This window comes from Trachemys scripta, chromosome 1 (assembly GCF_013100865.1).
Source record: "Trachemys scripta elegans isolate TJP31775 chromosome 1, CAS_Tse_1.0, whole genome shotgun sequence".
NCBI classification, from domain to species: Eukaryota; Metazoa; Chordata; order Testudines; family Emydidae; genus Trachemys; species Trachemys scripta.
The window spans coordinates 5,144,687-5,171,998 of NC_048298.1; the positions used below are offsets into that span (position 1 = coordinate 5,144,687).

At 53.5% G+C, this 27,312-nt stretch overlaps 1 protein-coding gene across 1 annotated transcript in view; it reads right to left on the reverse strand.

The window, feature by feature from the left end:
• The window catches only part of LOC117874094 (putative cation exchanger C521.04c), a 39,581-nt gene extending 14,473 nt beyond the window's left edge, over positions 1-25,108 (reverse strand). The window contains exons 1-12 of the mRNA XM_034763907.1: positions 24,976-25,108; positions 21,865-22,017; positions 19,483-19,610; positions 12,984-13,092; positions 8,809-8,925; positions 6,126-6,187; positions 5,450-5,608; positions 4,613-4,798; positions 3,804-3,906; positions 3,089-3,230; positions 1,790-1,973; positions 900-999 (exon numbers count right to left, since the gene is read on the reverse strand). Coding sequence (XP_034619798.1) covers positions 900-999; positions 1,790-1,973; positions 3,089-3,230; positions 3,804-3,906; positions 4,613-4,798; positions 5,450-5,608; positions 6,126-6,187; positions 8,809-8,925; positions 12,984-13,092; positions 19,483-19,610; positions 21,865-22,017; positions 24,976-25,030 — 1,498 coding nt within the window. The 5' untranslated portion in view covers positions 25,031-25,108. The remainder of the gene's footprint in view (positions 1-899; positions 1,000-1,789; positions 1,974-3,088; positions 3,231-3,803; positions 3,907-4,612; positions 4,799-5,449; positions 5,609-6,125; positions 6,188-8,808; positions 8,926-12,983; positions 13,093-19,482; positions 19,611-21,864; positions 22,018-24,975) is intronic.
• Positions 25,109-27,312: the final 2,204 nt, after the last annotated feature.

The following is a 27,312-nucleotide window of genomic DNA, read 5'->3' on the forward strand; positions in this document are numbered from 1 at the left end:
CCCACTTCCCTGCGGGCCAAAGAAGTGCCGATTCTCCTCTCCAGCAGCTGGCTAAGAGGAATTCCCGCCTATCCCCCCTCCATCTGGCCACCATGCCTGGAGACGGGCCATTAGGGAATAACAATCCCTTTAATAGGTTGTTCCCAACCCACCAGAGAGCCCAGGAACACACATCCTCTGTCCAAGGAACAGTACACGCTTCCCCGCCAGTGTGCTCTAACTGTTCCCCGAGGGCCCCACTCCCTACACAAGAGTAGAGTTTGTGTCTATTCAATCCCTGGCTTTTTGATAAAAGGCAACACATCCTGACTGCATGGCCACTCTGAAGTGGACACCTGCCCGCTCCCAGGACCTAGGCAGAGCCAAACCCATTTTATGCCAGCCAGCTGGATGGAAGTAACCCCCCTAGGAGTCAAGGTGTCCAGTACCCAGGGGAAGTAAGAGGGGCGATACACCCTGCTCAGGGCACCCCACCTCTAGCTCGAGGAGCTGCATTATGCACAGGAGGGTGTCCCACCCAGCTCCCCGGAACTGTGGGCACCTCCTTGCAATGATGGGCCGCAGCATTTTGTGAGCAGTGTGCAACTCCAGACACGGTCCCAAATTTGCAATGGGCGCTGCCAATTGAAGGGATGGTGCAGAGATGGAACGCCACAAAACCAGCCTGAAACTAGGTCATAACCCCCAGGGGATGTGCACAGGGTACATTTATCCCTCAAGGCTGGAGCCCTGCAGCAGAGCCAGGCTTCACTGGAGAGGCCTCGAGATTGGAAGATGGGGACAGCCTGTAAGAGACAGGCATGGTCAGTGCGTGTAGCCAACACGTTCAGGTTAGGAGACTGCATTTCTGTCTCATTCCTATACCCAGGGCTTCAGCGCATGGCCAGTTTCTTGCTTACCTCCCACGGAGAGGAAGAGTAGGGCAGAGCTGACGCCTGCCGATCTGCTGTTAAACCTCTGCTCCTGGTGGCGGATGCCTCCAATCACCATGCACAAGCCCTTGAAAGGAACAGGGGACGCTCAGTTATCACGCCTGAGCCTTGGTACGCTTCAGCTGAGGTGCATTTCAAATGGCAGAGGTGGGCAAACTACGTCCCGCGGGCCACATCCGGCCTGCGGGACCGTCCTGCCCGGCTCTTGAGCTCCCAGCCGGGGAGGCTAGACCCCGGCCCCTCCCCTGCTGTCCCCCCTCCCCTGCAGCCATGCCGCCACACAGGCTGCGCTCTGGGCGGCGGAGCGGTGCGCTCCTGCTGAGTGGAGCGGCAGCGTGTCTTGCTCCAGCCGGTGCGGCAGCCAGACATGCTGCTCTGAGCAGCATGGTAAGTGGGCCGGGGGGTTGGATAAGGGGCGGAGGGTCCCAGGGGGCGGTCAGAGGACAGGGAGCAGTTGGATAGGGCAGAGGTTTGGGGGCGGGGGGGGTTGGATAAGTGTGGGAGTCCCGGAGGGGGCCTGTCAGGGGGTGGGGCAGTCAGGGGACTGGGAGCAGGGGGCAGTTAGGGGACAAGGAACGGGGGGGAGCTATGGATGGGCTGGAGGTTCTGAGGGGGGCAGTGAGCGGGTGGGAAGTGGCAGGGGCCAGGCTGTTTGGGGAGGCACAACCTTCCCTACCTGGCTCTTCATACAGTTTTGCAACCCCAATGTGGCCCTCTGGCCAAAAAGAGGTCGGCCGGGGGCGGGGGGGTCTGAATGGAGCACTTTAGAACCAAGAGGCAGAACTACCAGAAGCTGCCCGCTCCAACAGCTGGGCCCGGAGCACAGCCCCAGGCCACGAGCCTCCAGCCAGACTCACCGGCACGAGGAGGACACAGCCCAGCAGGGTCCCCGTCAAGGCCGACTTCACAATCTCCTCGTAACACTTGTTCCCTTCCCGGGAGCCCTTGATCAGCGCCGTGATGTAGAAGGTCAGCTCTATGATGGAGCCAAAGGAGGCATTCACCACAGCCCCCACCGCAAAGTTACTCTGAGCTGAAATACTAAGTCACACAAAGGCAGGGGGTTAGTGAGCAGAGGGAGGCTGGAGACAGTCTGATGGATCATTCAGCGTGAGCAGGAGAATTCCGGCTACTGGTGCAACCTTCTATATTGGAGCCACCTGGCTCCCAGCCCTCACAAAGGGACTTTTTTAGGGCACGTTTGATTGTTTTAGGGAGGGTGTTGCCGTCCTCTACAAACCTGTTCCCCAGCAGGGCTGTCGTTACGCCCCTTTGTGCTGCACGCTCAAGCTAAACAGGGCAGCACTGAAGTGGAAACCCGAGGATCAGCCAAGAGCTGCTGGAAGTGGGGTCATGTCAGTGGCTCTGCCCGGTGCTAGGGGGCCCTGGGCTACTGGCTGTGCCGCCGCACATGTGGCTGGACAGCTTAGCGTCATCTCGGCAAGCTTTCCTGTCGCGGATACTGCATGCGGCCGCCCTTTCTAGAACAGCCTGCGGGGTTAGTGTAGGAGCAGATTAGGGTATTATGGGGCCCTGGGCTAGAGCAAGTGGGGGCCCCTCCCCACCCATTCCGCCTGCAGTCCCCCCCCCCACTCTGTCTGGCACTCCAGCCGGGGCTTGCCCCACTCCGCCTGGAGTGCTGGGCGGGGGGGTGGAGTGTGACAAGCCCCTGCACCTCAACTGGAGCAGGTCTGGGCCCATTTTTCCAGGGCCCCCAGGCATGGGCCTTGTTGGCCCAGTGGCTAATCCGCCGCTGCGTAGGAGGGCTCCATATTCCACCCCAGAGACAGCAGGGGCAGGGCCTGGATACAGAGCGATGAGCCAGCTACGCACAGTGACATTCCACCGGGAGTCCAAGAATCCCACGGGGAGCTCATGCCTTCAGCTCGATTTCACAGCCTGCTTTGCTACAAGAAGCCCACGGCCTATCACAGGAATGATCTGCTCAAGTAGCAACCAGGACCCCTCCCAGCAAGGAGGGTGTGAGATTGGGGGGGAGGGGGAAGGGGAAGAGAAGACAAGGAGAGTCATGTTTTGCCCTGTTACTCCAGCGAGATGTGACAATGCAGCTTCAGAACAGGGGGAGGGAGGAATTACACAAGGGATTGTTTTGAACCCCAGCCCCCTGCCGGATGTGGGAGAAGGCGCGGCCTCACCTGGCGATGGCCATGCCGATGTAGTACGAGAGGGGCATGATGGAGAGCAGCGAGAGGGTGAACTTCACAGGAGAGCTGGTGAAACGGTTGTGGCTGTCGACGTAGCCCAGAACCAGAGTCACGATCACGAGCGGCAGCAGGTCTGCGCGGCGGCTGGTCAAGGGGCACTTCCCGGCAATGTTGGGGCACCCATCACGAGGGCCAGAGCGCCTCGCCCGGGGATGTGCTTTGCCTCCACATCCCAGGAGGGAGGTTAAATAACCTGGGCAGGAGAGTCCATGTAGATGGACTGAACCCAGATCTCCCAACACCCAGGCTTGGTCCTTAGCCATGAAGCCAACGCTCACGTTTTTCCTACTACCTGGCCATGCCTCATGGTCAGAGAGCGCAAGTGTCTGCTAAGCACATGTACAATGCTCGCACCTCTGTCAGCCTCCATCCAAGGCAAGGTCCTTCTCCCCTAACCCCGCACTAGGCATGCCAGCTGCTGAGAGCTGGTTGAAGGATTGCCTTGAGCTCATCAGGGATGTGTGGAGAACACCAGAGAGCACAGAGGCTGCAGGCACGCCTCTGCAGGAGGTCCCTGTACGTTCTCAGGGCCTCCATCTCTCTTCTCCACCCCAGGGGAGCCCTGGGCCGCCCAACCCGCGTTACCCAGCAACACCGGCGTTTCCCCAATGCTGGCACTGGAGCCAGGCAGCCGTCTGAAGGATACTGACGGCGAAGACGTTGATCCCATCCACGGCATATTTGTAGTAATAGGCATTGACGGCCCGGTAGCAGCACAGGACCACTTCGGCCTCCAGCGGCACTTCTGTCTGCGGGGTCAGAGAGCCCAGGCGTTAGGGTGGTTTCTAATCCGCAGCCAACCTCACGATTCTCGGCAGTGCTGGGAGAGACGTCTCCAGCTGAGGCTGCCTAAAGCGTCCCATTTCATGGCGTCCCCCAAGGAGGGGAGGATTGTTCGGACAAGGGGAAATGTCAAAGGATTTGCTGGGCTCTCCCCTGCCCTCCTTTGTGGGATGGAGGCACCTTTAGCGAGGGTCTTATCAGAGCCGCTCTACAGCGCCAGCCAGAGCTCCGGAGCAGGTTGGTCTGGAACCCTGTGCTAGGCACGTCGACTGGCTCAGCCCTGCGCTCACCTGCACTGGCGTTGGGAAGGGGACACTGCGGGTGGCTTGAAGCCGACCATCCTCCAGATCGCCCTGCTGGCTGCTTCCCCACCAGCCCAGCCTAGCTCTGCACGAGAAGAAGCCAACCCACCCAGCCCTTCCGCAGCTGCTCTGCCGGCTCCTACGTCCAGGAGGCTGGGAAGCGGGGCACTGAGCTAAGATGAACGCTCCTCCCATGCAGATGGTGCTGTGGGCAGACTGCTCTCCTCACCCAAGTCTTCCCAGTCTACCCCCCCACCCCCAGTACAGAGATGGGAAATGTTAGCAAGTAGTGGGCCACTCTCTCCAGATGCCAGGCACCCCCCTCCCAAGGGGCAGGCAAGAAACCTGTTACAGTCACTGCGGAACCAACCTTCCTCATCCGCTGGATGTGCACGTGCTCCGGGGCCAGGAGCAGGACTTTGGTGATGGTCCGAGCGTTCATCTTGGCAACGGGGATGATGAACACGAAGAGCCAGGCGATGAAGCAGACCAGGCCGTGGGCAAGAGCGAGGACCGGGTAGCCCAGCAAGAGCCAGATATAAGTGTTGACACGCCGCTGGTGGGAAGAGCGAAGGAAGGGCTGCGTGAGCGGCCAAGGGGAGTACCAAGCCAAGAGAAGACGCTTCCAATCAGGAGCCGTCGGGGCTCCCCAGCGGATACTCAGATCTGCTGGGGCATCAGCACAGACCATTATGCCCATGGTTCGGTTCTAGGGACCGTACAACTGGAGACCACCTACTGGCATCCTGTTCCTCCATCTCCTGGCCCGGGTAGTATCGAGGCCAGGAATTCAGAAGCCAGAGATGTTTCCCTGCTGGTTCTTTCCCATTCCGAGAGGGTATTCGGAGTGCCGTAGGACTGCACTGATACGGACCCAGCAGCGTGAACCAAGCCACAGCTGATCCAGAGTAGGAAGGGTCATGCCTATCTCCCATCCGGTTGTGGGGGCATTTAGAAGAGGAAGGGGACCCCAGCGCCTTCTGGCCTCTCTGCTGAGGGAGTCAGAAGCAGGCACCTCCTGGGCCGATCCCTGGGGAGAGGCCTTACAACTTGAAGTCACAGCTGATCTGGTTTGTGCCAGACGGTAGCAGCCCCTCCTGAGCCGTCCACGCCAACAGCACAGGGAGCAGCTAGGGATGGAGCGTCTCCGACTCCTCCCTCCGCCCCGTGCGACACAGGCGCGGGGTACATGGGGAAGGGGCCTTACCCAGTGTGTGGCGTCCACATGGCTGCCGGGCTCCTGCTGAGGGCCGGGCGCCATCTCATGGCGGCTGAGCAGAGGGGTGCTCTCCTTCGCCTCGTTCACCTCCGAGATGACTTCACATTTGTTGAACTTGATGCTGCACTTTCGAGAGTACGTCCTGGTCTAGGGGACAGGAGAGCAGGTCTTCAGAGAGGGGCAGAGATTTGGGGCCGGGGGAAGAGTATGGGAGGGGACATCGAAGGAACCTCCCCCGAGAGGCGGAGATGACTCCGCCATGAGCACAGCGGCTTTCACTTCTGCAGAGGCTGGTACTGGAGGCCGAGGCTCAGGGCCTGCTCCAGCTCCCTTTGCCGTTTTACAGTCGTTCTCTGCAGGTCACTGGATTGCTGCCTCTAAGGCAGGGCCCTGACCCAGCATGGAGCACGCTATCATTGCTACCCTGTTAACAGATGCCCCGAGCTGCATTAGGTACCTAGGCAGGGGATCATTCCCAATATTGGCCCCTTTTCTGGCCAGGATGTACTGGGCAAGCAAGCCAGCTTCCCCTGGAGAGGGAGGGGGCAGGGAAGAGTCTATGCTCCTGCAGTTTTGTCAGCCAGTTGGCTGGGGATCCCCAGTTCAGAACTGGGCAGCGACAGGAAGCAGGTTGCTCATTTTCCACCCCGCCGCGCCCCTCTACCTTCTGAATCACTTTTCCAAATGGCCAGAGAAAATACCCAGCGAGGTCCCAGCACAGCTTCCCTGTGGGGAGAAAGGAGACGGCAGTCACCCCCGGAGCTGGGACGTTTCCCCTTGGCTGGCCAGGCGCTCCCTCTGAGCCAGAGGCAGCGGAGGGGGATTACGGAGGCTGTCCTGGGGGATGGGATTTGCCCAGGTGGAAGGGAAGGTGACCTGCCCTCAGTCACCATGATGAGTGCGGGTGGAAGGACGCTCACGACTAGCTATGAAGCGCTCATGCACTTTAGCCTGGCTGTTTCTGGGGAGAGGCGAGGCAAGACGGACAGGGTCCAAGAAACAGGATTCTTGCACCAGAAGCAAACTCCCTGCGATAGCTGCAGAGCTCAAATGGGGGCAGAGCATCCTTCAGGTCTTTTGTCAGGAAACACCGACTCCTTCCCCCAACAGTTCACCCTGGGGCTCCTGACACAGGGCCACCAACAGCCTTTAGGTCAGGGGGTCCTACTACCCACCAGGAAGGGAAAAGGAGACCAGGCATCCAATGGAAACGAAGAATTACCCAGGAAGCCCATCCCATCCCTTCTACTGCCCTCCCTTGTTGCACTAGGCTGCCTAATCCTTTCCGGGGCCCTTGAGAATAGTAAGTGAAGTCCCAGTGGATGGTGGCCCTTGGCCTTTTCATCCACACAGTGACCGATTAAAGCTAGCCACCCCAGAAGAGAGGAAACACCATTTTACGGAGGGAGAAGATGAGCAGGGTTCAGTGATTTGACTTCATGCCACAAGGAAAGTGTGATCACAGCTGTCGGAGTAGAACCCAGGAGTCCTTGCGTTCAAGTGGTGACATACAACTTCTCACACATCCACGAAGAGAAGATAGGGGTCTGGAGGCAGGTTTGGGAAGCAGGCTTTGGGGGAGAGTGGTCTCACTGCAGCAGGGTAGTGAGATTTGTCCCCTGGATGTTTTAGGTAAGAGTTTCACAGCAAGTTCTTTTTCTGCCTACTTATCATTTGAGAGGGATGAATCTTGGAAGTTGTGCTCATTGCCTGAAGAATTAGAGGGAACTTTACATTTCTGCTTTTAGGCAGCTGCGTACCTTAACGTAGGAAATTTCACCAATACAAGGTTCAGGCCGGCCGGCCGGCCATTAGATCAACTAGTCTGACCTGCTGCACAACGCAGACCAGATTTTATCCAATACACCTCTACCCCAATATAACAAATTCGGATATAATGTGGTAAAGCTGCACTCTGAGGGGGGCAGGGCTGCACACTCTGGCGGATCAAAGCAAGTTCGATATAACGCGGTTTCACCTATAACGAGGTAAGATTTTTTGGCTCCCGAGGACAGCGTTATATTGAGGTAGAGGTGTAATTTCTGCATCAAACCCAGGAACTTGTCCTTGAATTCAAGTGTCTCTTTTAGACAGAGACTCAGTAATGAGTTAAAGACTAAGTGATAGAGAATTTACCACATCCCCAACAAATCTGTCCCCATGGTTAATTACCGTATATACTCGATCATAAGCCGGTTCGTTTATAAACTGACCCTCCCCAAGATGGATAAGTAAAAATAGCAATTTTTTTATAACCCGTTCATAAGCCGACCCCATAATTCAGGGCTCAGCAAACTTTGGCTCCCAGGCTATCAGGATAAGCCGCCGGGGGGCCGAGATGGTTTATCCGCAGGCATGGAGGTAAACCTAAGTAAACAAAGTGTCCCGGCATGCCAGCTGCTTGCCCTGACTGGCCAGGACAGCAACTGGTGGGGAAATTTTAAGAGGGGGGGAGGGAGAAGCTGGGAGGTCAGGGGAGTAACCCCTGTGACTACCCCCCCACATGGCCTCACCCCTAGCCTGGGACCCTCACACTCTCCCTATCCCATCCCTTCCCACCTTATCTGAGGAGGGACAAGGCAGATGTCTCCGGCTAGCTGGAGCTGCTCCGGCAGGCCAGACCGGGCGGTGCGGCCGCAGCATGTTCCAGCGGGCTGGGCCAGGCGGCACGGTCGCGGTGTGCTCCGGTGGCGCAGCCACAGCCTGCTCTGGGGGGCAGGGCCGAGCGGCTGGGGGTGGGGTGGGGGAGAGAAAGAGAGCAGTGTGGCCAGAAGCGGAGAGAGACTCTGACCCTGCCTCTTCTGGCTGGTCTACCTCTCCTTGCTCCCTCTGTCGGGGGGAGGGGCTGTGTCCCACCTCTCCCTCTCTATAACCGTCCATAAGCCGACCCCTTTCTCTGGTGCTTCCCTTTTTTACTAAAGAAGTTCGGCTTCTGAATGAGTATATACGGTACTAAAGGGCTGCAAGTTCTCAATCACCTGGAATCGAAGTTATTGGATGTCTTACGTTGCCTCCCTATACCTGGTGTTGCTCTTGTTTTCCTCCCACAGATGTGATCGAACGCTCTAAGGCGTGGGAAGAATTCCATTTTCGTTGTGTTTCTACAGCAGCTAGCACAACAGGGTCTATAACCACAGCTCCTAAGCACTGCGGCAATACGTTATTAAAGAAACACGCGGTTTATTGTAACCCAGTGTTCCATGAGAACCGAGCTGGGTCTAAGAAATGAAACGGCTAGCACAGATCACTGGCAGGGATCGCATCGTGTGTGTCCGGTGCACAATGGGCCCTGGCTTCTAGGCCTATGATAATACACCTCACAGTTCAAGAGTCTCTGCAGAACGCACCGTATGGAGCTCCCAGTACTGTGAGGAACATCAGGGCAGAAACCAGGAGATAGAGGAGGGACAGCCACCATCCAAACAGCAGCAGGTAGAGGATGTTCCCACATGTGACTGTGGAACCTGGCAAAGAGAAGATATAAGGATTGAGGGAGTGACCTATGGAGAAACTAAGGGGTAAATTCTGAGGAGCCCATCTGAAGGCTGGCCCAGTTGGTTTCGGAGTCATCAAGTCTAATACCCAGAATTTTGTCCTGGTGAAAGGAGCTGGATTAGTAGCCCTAGAGACTGAAGTCCTGCTTATCCGCTAAATGTGTACAGCTGGACTTGGGAATTCCATCACTCCCTCCCCACAAGCAAGTGAGGAACACTGCCTGGCAGATGAGGCGGCTAAGCCCCCACGCTGCAGAATTTAAGCACCCCCTTTTGGATGTTCCCACTCTTGTATCTACAAAGCTAAAAGCCTGCAACTGTGATGTGATGCTGTGCAGTTTTCCAGAGTCTGCAGACAGACTTCTCTGGTACCTCGGCTGCTGCTCAGCTCAGCTTTGCCCAAGCAGCTGCAGGACATTAACTGGACTCGGGTCTGTTTGACTGCTGCTATTCCAGAGCCCTTAAGGCAGCAGCGGAAGAGTTGTGTGGATTTCACTCTGTGACTGAGAAGAGGTGGGAGGCAGACAGTGGCTGAAGCGGTTCATGAGTAAGGAGGATTCTTCCCCACCCTCACCCCAAGGCTGAGAGGGGAAGTTAGGGTAGCTGGGACGAGAGGAAGAGCTCTCTTCCAGCATAAGAACGACCATGCTGGATCAGACCAATGGTGCATCTTGCCCAGGATCCTGTCTTCTCCTAGTGGCCAATGCCAGATGCTTCAGAGAAAAGGAACAGAACAGGCAATTGCGTGATCCATGCTGTCATCTACTCCCAGCTTCTGGCAAACAGAGGCTAGGGACACTGAGCATGGGGTTCCATCCCTGACCATCTTGGCTAATAGCCATTGCTGGACCTATCCTCCAGGGACTTACCAAATTTTTCGAACCCTGTTACAGTTTTGGCCTTCACCACATCTCCTGGCAATGAGTTCCACAGGTTGAAAGCAGGCAGGCTTTGTATTTCAGACACCTGATAGCCACAGGCAACGAGGGGGGAAAAAGCCCCTGATTAGGATGCACCAATAGCACCCCTCTTTCTCTGTAGCTGGGGGACTTTTGTGGGGAAGAAAGAGGGGTCTCTCCCGGTCGGTGACCTCTATTTCTGCAGATCTCTGCTGCCCTCTTACCATTTTTGTATCCTCCTCTGGCCAAGGAGCTTAGCTCCAGGCTAGTAAGCCCCCAGGGAGTTCTTCTGAGCTCCAAGGTACAGCATGGGTAGCACCACCACCTCCCCCACAATCCCTTCCACTGTCTTCAACCCCGACCCAGAGGGAACTCCACTAGGACAGGAGAGGTGGCCATCTGCCCATTCCGTTCTTGGCTTCTCTGCTGAGACTGCCAAGTAGCACCAGTTTTGGGGATTCTTATTCACTAGGAGCGGGACTGAGACCAGGCTCATTCCCAGCTCACTGTTTGACTTCAGAAAACGGGAACCACATGAGTGACGACGCTCGTTACACGAAATTAAAGAGAACAGTCACCAGAGGGAAATGCCTGCAAGTTACATGGACACTTTTAAAAAACCACCATGAGAAAGGATCAAATTAAACGTATACCCCAAATTAACAAACAGTCAGAAGGCCAAGAAATGCCACCATGGCTAAACAGAGGCAAAAAGGCATCCTTTAAAAACTGGAAGTCAAACCCTACTGTGGAAAATGGAAAGGACCACAAATTCTGGCAAATCAAGTATAATTAGGCAGGTTAAAAAAAAAAAGTTGAAGAGCAACTAGCAAAAGACTAACAGAAAAAAAAATTAATTACATCAGAAGCAGGAAGCCTGCCAGACAATCAGTGGGGCCACTCAACAGTGGAAGTGCTAAAGGAGCACTCAAGGAAGACCAGGCCATTGCGGAGAAACGAAAGGAATTCTTTGCATCAGTCTTTACTGCAGAGGATGTGAGGGAGATTCCCACACCCGAGCCAATCTTTTTAGGTGACTAATCTCTCGATCACTTCAATCTGGGACAGTTCCTCAGAGTGGTCTTGGAACAAACTGATAAATTAAACAAGAAGTCACCAGGACCAGATGGGATTCACTTAAGAGTTCTGAAGAAACTCCAATATGAAACTACAGAACTACTAACTGTGGTATGAAACCTATCACTTAAATCTGCCTCTGTACCAGATGACTAAAGGATAGCTAATGAAGAGTTACAGAGGGATCTCACAAAATCTAGGTGACTGGGCAACAAAATGGCACATGAAATTCACTGTTGATAAATGCAAAGTAATGCATATTGGAAAACAATCCCAAATATACATCTGAAATGGGGTCTAAATTAGCTGTTACCACTCAAGAAAGATCTTAGAGTCCTTGTGGAGAGTTCTCTGAAAACACCCATTCAATGTGCAGCGGCGGTCAAAAAAAAGCTAACAGAATGTTAGGAACCATTAGGAAAGGTAAGACAGAAAATATCAGAACACCTCTATATAAATCCATGCTTTGCCCACACCTTGAAGATGGTGTGCGGTTCTGGTCACCCCATCTCAAAAAAAAGCTGTATTAGAAACGCAAATGGTACAGAAAAGGGCAACAAAAAATGAGTAGGGGTATGGAACAGCTTCCCTGTGAGGAGAGATTAAAAAGACCGGGACTGTTCAGCTTGGAAGAGATGACGAAGGGGAGATGATTGAGGTCTATAAAATCATGAATGAGATGGAGAAAGTAAGTGTTAGTTACCCCTTTGTTTAACACAAGAACCAGGGGTCACCCAATGAAATTAATAGGCAGCAGCTTTAAAACCAAACACAAGAAAGTACTTCTCCACACAATGCACCGTTAACCCGTGGAACTTGTTGCCAGGAGATGTTGTGAAGGCCAAAAGTGTAATTGGGTTAAAAAGAATGAGAAGTTCCTGGAGAAAAAGGTCCTTCAATGGCTTTTAGCAAGATGGTCAGGGATACAACCCCATGCTCTGGGTGCCCCAAGCCTCTGACTGCCGGATTCTGGGACTGGATGATAGGGGATCGATTACTTGATCAATTCTGTTCGTGCCCTCTAAAGCATCTGGCCACTGTCAGAAGACAGGATGTCGGGCTAGATGAACCACTGGTGTGACCCAGTGTGGCCGTTCTTATGTTCTTAGCCACCAGGAGGAACTTGGGTCCCGGACTTGAGCCAATGCTCTGGCTGGGTAGGTGTTCACAGGCACACGCTGCGCTGTTAGCTGAAGTGAAAAGCTCTTACCCTGTTACTCCAAGCAGTGGGATCCATATGACCCAGGAGCAGACCTGCACTGCTCAGCTCAGAGCCAGATGCAGACAGCTAAAGGCTGGGAGTGAGGGCCTTAAAGGAACACTCTAAGCCCAAAGGGCAGCATGCCCTCTATTTCCAAGACATGGGCAAACACTCCCCTAAAGTTACATTGCCCAGTCAGGGAAGCAGTCACGTAAGCAGTGGGAATGCGGCACATTAGCGGATTAGTTAACTAATGGCTCGTACAAGGCAGAGAAGAATGTGGGGGGAAAAAATCCCACCGTGTTTAGTACAAACATTCTGCTGCTGTCTGTAAGTCCTTGGAGGTGCCATTTCTACTTGCTACGAGAGCCACAGACATGCCTCATTTCCTTTGGGGGCCCAGGACACCATCCTTCATCAGAGAGCAAGAGTCTGTCAGAGTTACAGGGCAGCGGTCACCCTGCTGCTGGTCTTGTGGGCAGGCCTGGCGTATGTTACGTTATGAATGCCGACATGATGGCCACCACTGCCTTCTGCTGAGGGCAATCAAGTGCTTCCCTTTGGCGGGAGGTGGTTTTAAGGAGGGTACGCACAGAGGCCTGGATTTGGAAGCAGCAGCCCCCACTCGGTGGCACTTTAAACATGAGGGCCGGGTCAGTCTACAGGAGTTTGCTACTATCACCTACCAGATGTGCTGACCAGTTAGAGGGTTGATGGATTCCAGACGCCCCGCACTGGCCTTGCAGATAAATAGAATCAAAACAGAACTCTCAGAACTGCTAGCTGCTGGGGGGGGATTTAGAGATGCCCTTACCAGAAAGGGGGAGGGCAGGCAGGGCATCATTTCCTACCTATGGGGCTTTTCACGACGTTCAGATCGGAGTAGAGCTCTTTCACGATTTCCGACCGGTCTTCCCAGGGCCTGGCTGTCACGTGGCTCTTCCATTTCTTAAACCCAAACTGCGAAGCAGAGAGACACAAATAAGTCAGACCCCAGGCGACGGCACCTGTCCGGTGCTGCCGTTCCAGAGAGCACGTTCCACTCCTTCCAGCTAGTCAGAAGTGCTGCAGGTGATTTCACAAGGAAGCTACCAATAGGGAATTTTAGAAGGTGCTCTTCGGTTGGTAGGAGGTTATTCCCCACCCCCCACTGGAGACCATGTTATTGTGTCTGATCAGCCCCCGCCCAAGCTCAGCACACATGGGATGTGTACAGTCACGTGACAGTGAAACTTGCTATTACATTGCAGCCATAACAAATGTGCTATGGGCAGATATACTGAGGGCAAGAGGCAGTGGCTGCCCCACATTAGGATTGTGGTTGCTAATCCACAGGAGGTTTAGAGTGACCTGAGACAGTAGTTAGTCTCCTCTGCTCCCTAGGAGGAGATCATACAGGAGCATACAGCTGGTGCTACTCGGACTGACTGGGGAGCCGGAATGCCAGGCTGACTCCAGAGATCAGGATACAGAGCTGGGGACGGACTTCTGGCTGGGGTCTCATTTCCATGAGGGCAACCAAACATCAGGATAAAGTTGTCTGGGACTAGCAGACTGAGACCAGCCACCAATCTAGTAGGGACAACTCCCCTCTGCTCACACACCTGATGGCACCCCAGAAACCTCAGTCAACTTCTTTACTGCCCAGCCTGGATGAGAAAGGCAGTGAAAGATCTTGTGTGTGGTCAACACACAACATCAACAGTGAATACCAGAGCCAGTTAATCCTCGCTAACGAGGACAGACAGGGAATCTCTACACTGCAAAGAGCCTGGGTCCACTGACCCAGACTTGTGGGGCTTGGGCTGTGGGATTACAAACAGTGCAGATGTTCCAGGCGAAGGGAAGAGAGTCTGAGCCCAAGTCAATCGAGCTGGGCTCAGACTCAGTGCCGGGGGGTTTTCTTTGCAATGTAGATGTACCGAAAGGCATTTAGCCTTCCTGTTACATAAGGTGTGTGTGTGTGTGTGTGTGTGTGTGTGTGTGTGTGTGTGTGTAAAAATCCAGACCCCAGAATTCCCTGGAGAAGGGCGGGGGGAGGGTAAAAAAAAAAAAAAAGATTTTCCCCTACAGAAAATTTGGCCAGTTCCAATTTGGACTCCGTGGCCTGCGTTACCTGTGCTGTCTTTTGGTAAGCGAAGGCAGCGAGACGTTTTAGAATCGGAGGGAATTTCAAAGTTCCCTACAGCACAGCAGAAGGATGGCCTAGTGGCTAGAGCACGAGCCTAGGACTTGAGACCCGGGTTTAATTCCCTGCTTCGCCACAGACTCCCTGCGTGATCTTGGGCATGACCTTTACTCTGTACCTCAGTTCTCATCTGAGAGATGGGGGACAAGAGCCCTGCCCTACCTCATGGGGCATTGTGAGGATAAGCTACGCAGTGAGGTGCTCGGGCACGAAGGTAACTCGGGGTCAGAAAAGAACCTCATGCAGGGAACATTGGTGCTGTCTCCCAGCTGCTGGTATTAGACACAGGTTACATGCATTTCCCACTTCTAAACTTCATGCACCCCCAACCTCCTTCCAGCTGTCGTTACATCCACATCTACAGCCATCAGGACACAAGACCTTGACCCCCTCAACTAAAAGGGGGACAAAGGCAAGTGAGAACACCCAGATCTTCAGTAGTTTTTGCTCCCCAGTAGCAAACGGACTACAAAGTGACATTCAGTTGCCTACAGGTCCTTAGCTTTGGGTCAGACTTTATAAACCCAATGGAAATTGAACATGATGTTGCTTACACCCATCTAATAATGTGCTTGTAGCCAACATATGCTGATGGGGGAGTAATGGATGGTGTAAGGCCGGGCCTACGTTACCAACGTACACAAGTATAACGCCATCATTCAGGGGTGTGAAAAATCCACACCCTGGAGAGAGACAGTTATAATCGGCCTTACACCGGGTGTAGATAGCGTTCTGGCGCTGGGAGAGCGTCTCCCGTTGACATAGCTACCAGCACTCGGGGGCAGGAGGGAAAGAAGGGGTGGAGGACCTACGTCAGAGGTGGGCAAACTACAGCCTGCGGGACCCTCCTGCCCAGCCCCTGAGCTCCTGGCCCAGGAGGCTGGCCCCCCAGCTCCTCTCCTCCTGTCCCCCCTCCCCTGCAGCCTCAGCTAACTGTGCCGCTGGTGCAATGCTCTGGGCGGCCGGGCAGCGCAGCTGCTGAGCCGTGACCTGACCTGGTGCTCTGGGCGGCGTAGCTGTAGCGCCGCCAGCCACCAGTGCTCCAGGCAGCGTGGTAAGGGGGCAGGGAGCAGGGGTGGTTGGATAGAGGGCAGAGGAGTTCTAGGGGGTGGTCAGGGGTTGGGGCAGTCAGGGGACAGGGAGAAGGGATGGTTGGATGGGGCAGGGGTCCCAGAGGAGGGGTTGGATGAGGCGATGGGGGTCTGGGTGCGGTCAGGGGACAGGGAGTGGTGGATGGGACAGGAGTTGCAGGGGGTCTGTCAGGGGGTGAGAAGCAAGGGGGGGTCAGATAGGGAAGGCTGTGGCCCGGCCCCCAACCCCTAACCGGCCCTCCATACAATTTTGGAAACCCGATGGGGCCCTCAGGCCAAAAAGTTTGCCCGCTCCTGACCTACGTCAATGGGAGAGGTTCTCCAGTTGGTGCAGTAACATCTTCAGCGATATAAAATGCTGCACTGTGGCAACTGCAGACCTGCCCTAAGCACGCCCCATTTATTCAGGTGTATTATTTTATAAACAAAGCATGCCCCATTTGTTGTTTTATAAACAACGCTTCTGTATGAAGCGAGAACTGTGTGAGGTGACGGCGTCTCAGAAGCCAGCTCCTTTCAGTAACACTTTGGCACCACCAACATTAGAAGACTGAGGCCAGAGCATTGTCACCCATCTGAAGTACAGAGTGCCCAGAACAAGCCTTTGGAGTGCCCGCCCATCCAGTCTGGAGCTGGTGTTGATTTGTTCCCATCCAGTCTGGAGCTGGTGACTGGTTGCTATGGAGCATGCAGCAGATTCTTCACTCACGGCTTTTTGATGAAACACCTATTCGCCATTCCCAGCTAGCTACCATCCCAGATGAACCTTGCCCATTCAGTGCAGAGGCAGCGTCAGCAGCTCTAGACCCACCCAGGGATCAGCAGTCAGGGCTACTTTGCTGAGGTCCTCCAGATTATGTTCAACTGAAATCAATCCAGATTAACGAGCAAAGGGGGTGAGAAAATTACGATTTTACAGAACGAACAATGGTTGGTTTTCAGGCGCATGACTCGCCCGTTCTGCAATTTAACGCAAGTCAGAAGGTTTTATCATGCGATCGCTGCTTCCCCAATGGAAGGGCCATCAATTTGCACAAAGTGAAGGCTCTGATCAGAGCTCCGTCATTCATCAAGATGTGGGGGATGGGAGGAGAAAGTAGTGTTTTGCTCTGACAGTCCTAACCTTTGCCACACCTAGGGCATCTACCCTTCTGTTGTATTCTGCGTAGGTTCATACACCCCCACGCCCCACCACAGCATCCAAGCAGCTACCAGCAGGCCACTGAACATGACTAGTGTGTCCCAGGTGGTTTGTTCTTTCCCCCTGGGGGAGAGAATTGTGTGATCAGTGCAGGGTTGGGAGAAGCTGAGCCATTCCCAGATCCAGGATGGTTTTGTAATTTATTGGCCAATGGGTGGCTTTTCTCTGCACCCGGGAAGGCAAAGCACCATTGCTGTCGAGCCTGGGAAGGAAGAGAGTGGCCCCCATATACACCACTGTGAGGGAGATCACCTTTGCATGCATCTCAAGCCCCCAAATTTTCTCCCAGAGTCCGCACTCTCCAGCATGCTCAGACAGAGTGGTGACTGGTTACATGAGTCCCTGCACAGAAGGTCCTTGCTTTTGCGCACCAAGTGACCTTCTTTGCTCTTAGTCTATAAGCAAAGATGCAGATGGGGTGGAGGTCAGAGCAGGACAATAAACTCTTCCTTTGGCCGGTTGGCCTCTGCCTCACCCCTTTGGCTTCCCACAGGGTATGAAGGTTTCCCCGTCACTGCCAGGCACCAGCAAGCGCCTAACCCCACAAAGGGCGTCTTTGCTCCCCTAGGTCTTCTCTCAGTTAGCATGCTCCTACCGTCCATTAGCCTGGGGCAGCTAAAACCTTGATCTAGACAAGTGAATTTAGTTATTGATTATCTGGAGAAGCTATTGTCCTGTGCAGCTCGTGGGCTGATTGACTTGTCCAACCCATGGCTGAAGAGGAGAACATGCCTCCAACTTCAGTTTCCACGTACAAGGTGACTGGTGCCGCATGTTGCTTTTGAGAGCCCTCAACATGCCAGGCACAATGTAGGAATATAGGACCATGTTAGATGTGAGTGAACTATGGTTTTAAATTGAGGTGGGATATTGGCATAAGCAACAGGCCCAAAGCATGTGACCAAAATGGACGAGGTCATGAGAAAGAAGAGGTGTGTTACACTTGTCGTGACCCTTAGAAAAATCAGTTCTCTTATTTAAGGTTCAGGCTAAGGTAACCGAATTAAAACATGGTTAATTGGGTACCTGGTTCAGTAAATTGACCAAATAAGAAATGCCTTCATCTTGCTTTAGCTAAGGCCCAAGAATTGGCAATGACATCACTTGTTTGTTAACAGGTACAGAAAAGTAAACTCTTAAAAAGGGTTCATCGCTAAATACCCACCTGACCAAGTGGAAGCCAAATGTTTCTAAGCACTCCTGGTGTTAGCCCATTTGTAAGTATCTTGCAACAGAAGCATTTAATCTAGTTGCATGTAGTGAATTGCTTATTAGTTAGGCACATTTAAACTGTATGAACAGCTTTCGGCCTTTGGATTGAACAAAGAAAATATGGTTAAATCGGTGTTGCAGCGATACCCTCCATAAATCATCATCATAGTAATAATTGCAACACGTGATCTATGGGAGAGAGGCAGGTGATGCGAGTCAGAAAAGGTATTTAGCAACGCAGCAGGCCCAACATGCAGGTCATGGCCACTAACAGTAGAAGAAACATTTAGGAGAGACACTCAGGCAGGAGGCCAGTTTTCAGCCTCAGAGCAGCCAGATGGGCCCCTGGGAGTCACTGTGAGATCAGCAGCATGGGCGTAAGGGGAGCAGAGGTTTAGAACCATCAGATCACCCCGATGAGGCAGTGCTGTTATCCCCATTTCACAGATGGGGAATGAGAAGTTTAAAATTAGAGAATTAAAGTTAGCTTGAGTTTGGTCAAGGAAACGTGTGTGTTGTAAAGAAAGGCCCTGACTAGCAAGACGCAGGAAGGCTTTGATAATAGTTATAAAGCCAGAAAGAATGAAGTAGGGTGGATGTCTGGCTCAAAGAATAACTAATAAGATAAGGGGAGGTTTCTAAAAAGGCCTCTGACGGATAGGGTTAACTGCAAATGATTTAAAATCAAACCAAGAGAATCGGTCTTAAAATGAGCCAACATGGCCCTCCCCCAACCCACACACCAGTGTTAAAGCCGATGTGACTCCAGGTGCAATGGGAAAACTGGTGAACAGCAAGAAGGAGGGGAGGAAAGACCTTGGGAGGAATGGAGGTTGTAAATCTTATCTGGATTAAGACTGGAAATCAGAGTGAACGGTCTCAGATTGGTTTTTAGCTGAAGTGAGTCATTGGCAATGACATCACTTGTTTGTTAAAGGATATACAAAAAGTAAACTCAAAGGGTTCATTGCTAATACCTGCCTGACCACACTGGAGCCAACCAATATGGGTCAGAACAACCCTGGTTTTAGCCCATTCGTCAATCTCTTGATCAAGTGCTTCTAAATATGTTTTGTTACTGTCTGGATGTAGTAAGTTGCTTAATAATTAGGCTTTTTAGAGCACCTGCAGAACATACCATTTGGCCTTTGGATTTAATAAAGAAATTTATGGTTACATTGTGTTTGGCGCTTTCCCATATTAATTTCAATTATGAATAATTCCAGCAGATGGGGAACTAAGGCACAAAGGGTAAGTGACTTGCCCAATGTCACAAGAAGTCTGTAGCAGAGCAGGGAATTGATACCAGGTCTCAAGGCCTAGGCTAGTGCTCTAATCACTGAGCCACCCTTCCTCTCAGACACCAGAGTAAGATAACCAACCCCAGTGCTAGAGCCTCGTTGCAGGAGTGGGTTTTTACAGACTAGGCCCCTCACAGAAGCAGCTGACACAGTGGCCACACTTCTGTAAGGAACAACTGCACTGAGCGAAGGACAGAGCCCAGTAGCCACAGCGGAGAACAGAGAAGCACTTTCTGTGCCTAGCTTGAGAGCATATGTGCCAGCAGAGAGGTTGCGGCACTCATGGAGATTCTGTCTTTCAGCCACCAACGCATGACCCCAAAGGGAGGGGGGGGGGAAAAACGACACAGAACAAACCTTGTAGTTGTTGGAGAGTTTGTTGGCTTCCACCTCGTTCTCTGCCGTGATGGTGGTTTTCACCAGGCAGCCGTCACAAATTTGCACCTCGTCAGAGAGGTGCTGGCAGCAGGCGGGGGTCGAGATCACTGCGCAAGAGATCAGCGAGGAGAAGCACAAGATTTAGACACACAGCAGCCCCAGCCAGCGTAGAGCTGTCCTGTAAGGATCCTGCAGAGATCAGGCATGTCTGTCCTGTAGGGAGCTCAGAGCTGGTACAATATTATTTATTTGTATTACCATAGTACCTTTGGAGCCATGGCCAGGACCCCATTCTACCACATGCTGTACAGACACAAAACACTAAGACAAAATAAATTTGCCAGTCTCAGCAAGAAGAATGTGCCAGCATCAGTCTGCTGCTACTTGAAGGGTCAAATTAGTCAGCCAGTCACCCCGGGAAGACGGCTGATGGGTATTTGGATGGGTGATTCTAACCCACCAGTCTCAGCACATCATGATAGTCCAAAAAAGGCATCCTACCAAGTACGGTGTATTCTATCCACCTGTTTAAGACGTTTACCACGTCTACTACTTCAATCAGGGAGTAGAAGCAGTGCCATGTGTGGTAGACACTCAAACCACGCAACGCTGTTCTTCCAAACCAGTGGTTCCCCACGCTGTGCCCTGCTGTACATCACACAACCCAGAGCGCTTGCTGGGGGTGCGTGGAGAGCTGGCGGCCCACCAGGTGCTGGCGCCCACAGCTAAATTGGATAAGAGATGATGAAAGAGCCATTCCTCACAGACTTTAAGGCCAGAAAGGAGCATCAGGATCATCTAGTTTCACCTGCTCAGTACAGGCCACAGAAACCCACCCATCCTCTCCTGTGGTAGGCCCCTAACCCTGCAATTTCATGTGCCGGTTCCTTTAATATTCTTGGATGGAGATATTCCAGGCCCCCCAATTTGATCCCATAAAGCACTTTTCCTATGAATTGCTAGAGTTGTCACTGAAACTAGCAGGAGAGGCGGTCCCTGAGCCCCATCTCTCTTGGACAGGCGGTTCCCTGCTATGGTGACGTTTAAGGACCCCCCACCATGACAAACAGTTCAACACAGCCACGTTCCCAAAAGTCACAAGTAGCTTGGAAAACATGTAACAGAAATGATTCATAGCCAGTCCTTCCAGCCAGTCTCAGGAGTGAGCAAGAAGGGACAGGGGAGCCCAGTCCCCCTCTGGGGCTTTAGTGAGATGCTGCTGTGACCAGAGAGAAGGAAAAGGACTAAACCAAGCCGATATGAGAAACAACAAAGAGCTGATGATGCATTTGTCAAATTCAATATGCCCCGCAGGGGAAGTTACCAAGAGAGAACTGCGGGGGGTTGTACCCAAGGTGTATTATTATTATTAAATCGCAGACCCTAAACACCCCTGAATGAGGTCAGCATTCCCACGGTATGGGCACAGGAATGGCAGAAGAGAGGTAAAGCAGCCCTGGCCGAGCGTTCTTGGTGCAGACTGTGCCTCCAATAGCCGCTTTTGACGTAGACCTGTTTAACCCTTTCATTGTTGCTCCCCCTGTTCACTGAAATCAAGGGAATACCACAGTGTTCTACCTACAGCATTCGCAAATAGTCCCTTGGCAAGAGCATTATTCCTCCTAGCTAGATGCAGGTCATGAGAGCACTCCTTGTCTGAAGTCTGCTCTGGCCCAGCCTCACACTCACTATTTGAGCATTGGGGTTTTTTTGCAACCAGAGACCAGTCTCCACCCCCCAGTAGTGCTAGGTTAGCCTGCCAGTAGAGGAATACGTAACAAGAAGTTTTATTTCAAGATCTTCGATGTTAGAAAACCCTGAAGTTCTTGCTATTACAAATAAGCTATGCTCAGCACCACCATGCTAATATAACCCATCTACCACAGTAGGATTTCAGGGGACCCACCCATATAATGAGCCCAGGACTCCTGGGTTCTGTTCCCAGCTCTCCCATCCACTTGGAAGTCACTCTATGCCTCAGGTCTGCTCCTCTAAGAGAGGGCAGATTGCCTCTCCTCATGCCCTGAGAGGCAGGCATCACTTGTATTTGCCAAGCACTTAGATCCTTCAACCAAAGGTGCTAGGTGAGTGCCACAAGGTTTTGGTGTGTGACCCAGAGCTGGAGAAGATGGTCACAGACGGACCCCTTTGCACTTGGAGTCTCCCTGGCATTCCCTGGGCTCTCTGCACAGTTTGTGGCAGTGCATTTCTTAGCTACGGCGCATCAACCACCTCATCCTCTCCTCTCAAGAGGGACTGAATGAGAAAGGCACCAGCTAGAACCCTTTCCCATTGCCCCCGAGGCCAACTCCGTGCAGTAACCCCAGCACCACTCCAGGTGACCCTTTCAGCTCCGCTCACCTGGCAGTATCCTGGGGGTTATTATGCTGTGCTGATGGGATCCCGAATGCATGTCCCCAAGGTCTCCATTGTTGTTAATGGCAGCACAATGCCGGTCACACAGCGACCCTCGCCGATGAGGGTCGACCCGGTGCTCAAATTCCTTGGGGAAATCTGAAATGGATACGGTAAAGGGAGAGTGAGCGAAGAGCCAGTCCCCATCGGGGAGCAGTGCTTCTAAGAGGGAGCAGTTATGGATGCCAGACTGGCAGAGTGTCATTATTAGGAACAGGCAGGGTGGGGAGAGAAATGCTGAAGGTGAGACACATGGACAGAGCGGGAGGAAAGGCCAAATCCGAAGAGACGATGGAGGAGTTTCTCTATGACAGCAAACACCTGAGGACTTTTTCCAATGCTGCATTCTGTCTGGCTCATCTTGCTTAGGGCAGCCTTGGGGAAGGCACCCCATTTTTACAGCTCTGTGGACTAACACAGCAGCCACTAGATGCATCAAGGAGGAAAACTCAAGTGGGAGGCAGGATGTGTGTTACATGGAATGTTTGCTTCCTGCTGGGTTAGCGAGTAGCAGCCGTGTTAGTCTGTATCCGCAAAAAGAACAGGAGTACTTGTGGCACCTTAGAGACTAACAAATTTATTAGAGCATAAGCTTTCGTGGGCTACTGCCCACTTCTTCGGTAGCCCATGAAAGCTTATGCTCTAATAAATTTGTTAGTCTCTAAGGTGCCACAAGTACTCCTGTTCTTTTTGCTGGGTTAGAGGCAATGGTGGACTAGCTGTTTCTAGACGGGGTAATCGGAAGGTTACCTTTGGGCAAGGAAAGGGGTCCCAGATTCCACCACCCCACCCCCCGCAGACATTATAAAGCCCCCTTGTTTTTGTTCAGACGTTGGTAGGTTTGGCCTAGATAGATCTGTTTCAGGGTGGGCCGGGAAAATTCGACTATTGCCGCCACCCGAGCAGAGGACCGATCAAGCAATACAAAATTTCCAGCCAAGTTACACTCTCACCCAACACACAGTCCCAGTGTGAATCAGATGACAGCCAGGATAACAAAACACAGCTCACAGGGCTGGTTTGGAAGTGGCTTCACATGATCTTCACCAAACTAATTAATTATACCATCAAGGTTACACCAGTTAGACGGATACAGTCCTGGGGCTTCAGAGACAGCGCCTGGAGCGGGTTTAACCCACTGTCACCTCCAACAGCGTATGGCTTTCAAATCGTTTCAGTTTCCCCTTTATGTTTAGGGTATCGATCCTCTTCCCCCACCCTGTTTGTTGGCGAAAGGTGCTAGGTAAAATCAGTTTCCAGGGGTGTCAAAGGACAGATCAGGCTCCTTTCCAGCATGCACCCCATCTACCTACCTTTAGGTGCCAAAAAAGGGGACCCCAAAGTCGGCATTGTCTGAACCTGCCCTGGGTCCCCAGAATCTCTCTCCACACAGAAATATTGCTTGACTGCCCTTTGCAGCGCCTAGCTCTATATTGTACAACACTGACCCGTCCCCCTAAGCCCTACTGGCGCCCCTGCCTTCAGCCTAATAAAATCTGACTACACATCTGGTCGTCTGAGTCAGAGCTATTCATGCTTTATAACCGCTTCTTTCAAGCACTAATACAATAGGGCAGCTTAGCCAGACAAAGAAGGGGCACGTCCAAGATAAAGCCATACATTTAAAGCTTACTTGTGAATGGGTTAGATAATGGAACCGAAAGAATTTTTAGGAGTCGAAGCTTATTTTTCCACCAGTGTTGCCAACTCTCACCATGTTATTGACGGTCTCACCATTTTTAGATTTTTTTTCCTTAAAGACCCAGCTGCTGGAATCATGCTATTGCCCGAAAAGATCAGCTTTCATTAAAGTTTCTGGTCCTTACGGTTGCAGATAAAAGCTTGCAAATTCGGAGCTTGTGCACCCTAGAGACTGGGGGGAGGGGAGGAAGAGAGGGGGCGAGAGAACTAGAAGGCAATTGAATAACTACAAAATATTTTTAAAAATCTCACGATTCTTAAGCCAATGCCATGATTGTTGGCTGTTTGGGGTTGGCAATACTTCTGCGCTCAGCCTCAAGTCTCCTAACTAGAGGAGCATTTAAATTTCTCTTACAGACACAGTTCTGCTTAGACTAGGGTCACAGCAAGCACCACACCCAAGTTGTTTGTTGTTCCCCAACCGCAGTACTCCGCGGACAGACCATAGACTAAGCTCTCCAGGACTAGGTCCAGCTCTTGCACCTAACACTTAGGGGGGAAGGTGGGCTACCTACCAGATGCAAACATGTTTCACTCAAAACACACAGCAAGATACACTCGCTCGGTTTAGCCCAAATATTATATTCCAGGAAGGCTTATGCACCCCATGCACAAACACAGCCTCAGTTCACGGTTCTCCTACACTAGCAGGACGCCGCGCTAGCATCCAGGACACTGCAGGGGAATCGGCACCTCATAGAACTTTTCACTGGATTTCAGAGGTTATTATTCAGGGTCTGTAAAGCCTCAGGGGTGCCAGAGATTGGGGACCTGAATGAACCCAGCGTCAGACACTTTTCTAGGGCGCAGTGATTTATTTATACATTACAGAGGCTGGCCAGCAAATAGAAACAAGCCAGAGAATTTTTTTTAAAGCTAGGGCCAGCTGTTTTCCGCCTTGCTCTGCCCAGGAGAGGCTCTGGGCGGCATCACTGGGGCCAAGATTTAGCCTGGCTTGGCCTCAGAGCCCCTTGGGCCGGGGCTGCAGCAGCCCTGGTGTTCACACCCCCCTGTTTTCACGCACACCGGCGAGGGGGGGTGCCGGGAATAGGAGGCAGCAGGTGCGGCCAGTGGCCAGCTCGGGGGCCGGCTAGTGAGAGCTGGATTCCCCCCTCGCTGCACCTGACAGCGGCTCGCCGCTTAGAGCCCGGGCTCGCCCCGTGCTTGCCCCACCCCAGCGCTAGCTGCAGCCGGGGGCCCTTTGGGGCGCCCGGCACGGGGCGGGGGCGGCTCTAGGGGCGCAGCGAGCTCCCCGCGGCTCGCACCCAAACACCCGGCCCCGGCGCAGGCCTTTCGCGGAGCATCCCCGGCTCGCAGCGCCGCCCTGCCCCGGGCCAGGCAGCCCCCGCCGCTCACCGAAGGTGTCGTGCGTGTAGCGCCGGCGGCGGCCGGGGTCCGACTCGTGGGACATGGCAGCGCCCGCGCCGGAGAGGAGAAGGCGGCTCCGCGGGGATCAGCACGTGCGGTGGCGGCCAGGCCCGCAGCGGGGGATTTAAAGGGCAGCGCGGAGCATGCGCCTGGCACCGCCCCCCCCTTCTCCATCCCCGGGATGGGGGGGGGGGGGAATGTTTGCACCCAGCTCGGCCCGCCGGGGTGCGGAGTCCTAGGGATGCATGGACCCTGCACCCCGCTGCTGGGTGCACGGAGCTGCAAGGGATGTGTTTACTTTGCACACACACACACCCGCCGGGTGCACGGTGCTGCAAGGGATGCATGGACCCTGTACTCCGCTGCCGGATGCACGGAGCTGCAAGGGATGTGTTTACTTTGCACACACACACACCCCGGGTGCACGGTGCTGCAAGGGATGCATGGACCCTGTACTCCGCTGCCGGATGCACGGAGCTGCAAGGGATGTGTTTACTCTGCCCCCCGCGCCGGGTGCACGGAGCTGCAGGGGATGCCTGCACCCCGCCCCCGGGGTTCACTGACTGGAAGATTGCACTCCCTCTGCACCTCCCCCCGCGGGCCCGGAGCCCCAAGGGGTGCATACACCGTGTGTCTGCCCCGGGTTGCAGAGCAGAAGGGTTGCAGTAAGGTAAGGGATTGGACGGGGCTGGCCCACTCCCCCATGAGCTCCAGGGGATTCACGCACCCTGCACCTCCCCCTGGGGTGCATTCTCGGGGGTCCAGCTGTGCAGACACCTTGCACCTGTCCCTGGCAGGGAGGAGGCCCAGGAATGCATGCATCTTGCACCGTCCCCAGGAGCGCCTTCCTTGAAGAGCACAGGGCTGTTGCCAACCCTGGGCCTTGGAAAATCATGAGTCAGACCCCCCCCATAATGAAATTAGCTTAAAAATCATTAAGATGTTTTTAAATGAAACGTGGGTTCCCTTTATTTCCCTTCTGGTCTCTGAGCCTTTAGGGTGCTCTCAGGGCATACATCTGGCTGAGGGAAGGAGCCTCTCCTGGGGGAAGGGGTCCACAAAGAGGGGCTCCCCTGTCCTCCCCAGGAGCTGGGGCCGCCCCTGTCCGCCCGCCAGGGCTGCCAGCCGGAGCCCAGGGATCAGCACCGACAGCAATTTCTTAGTAAAGTTTTTAAGCCGAACTCATGATCATAACTCAGGCTTCATTTCGTTTAGAACTGGAGTGACCCCTCTTTCGAAAAGCAAAGCGGGACACGTAAAGGAGCCCCCTGCATGGGCGGCATGTATAGTAGGCTGGGGAAGGCTGTGCCTCCCCAAACAGCCCCGCATGGCCCCGCCCAGGCTCCACCCCGAGGTCCCCTCCTGCTTACCACTTCCCCCTTGGCCCCAGCCCAGGCCGGTGGCTACTCTTTTGGGAAGTGGGCTAGGGCTAGGGCTGGGGTTGCCTGCCCTTTGCTCGGGGGGTTGGGACTGGGACTGGGGGGGGGCGGCGCTGCTTGCCCAGCGCTCTGGGGCTGGCGGTGCTCAGGCAGCCAGGCGGGGGTGGGAAGGGCAGGGTCTTGGGCAGAAGGGGCTAGCCTCCCTGAACCCATGGTTGACCCACTGCCCATAGGCCCCACCCCCTCTGTGGCCATGCCCCCTGCTCCTCCTTGACTGCCTGAGCCCCCACTCCCCAGCTAGGCTAGGAAGCCAGAGCCACCCAGGATGCTGTGGGGAGCCCCAGACCCTCCACCTGCTCTGGGCAGAGACCAGGGTGCCCAAGAACAGCCGCCGGCCCGTGCCTTTGCCCCACAGGACATGCTACCAGTTTCTGGCCTGGCAGGAAGAGAAGGAACGTGGGCTAACACCCCCCTACCACCACCACCACCGGGAAGCATGAATTTGGGTAAAATCTGAACTATTCATTCATTTGGTGGGTAATGTGTCCAATCCTTTGGGATTGGTAGAACTTTTTATATGATGAACAAGATTTTCAGTAATCCCCATATTTGACTTGGTTGTCTGGGTGGAAGCCCGAGGCTGGGTTGCTTGAAGGGAACTGTGTTTTGGCATCTGGGTAACCAGTAAGGTGTTGTAGAAGCTGTTTTGTTGCTGGTTTGGCAAATCTAAGTACAAGAATAGCCACCGGTTTTGGGGATTGTCTGCCCCATTCTTTGCAGGTTGCCCTAATTGAACAATTTCGGCGTGGCCCCCCTAGGACCCTAGTCAGAGAGTCAAGTATCAGAGGGATAACCGTGTTAGTCTGAATCTGTAAAAAGCAACAGAGGGTCCTGTGGCACCTTTAAGACTAACAGAAGTCATAGACTTTAAGGTCAGAAGGGACCA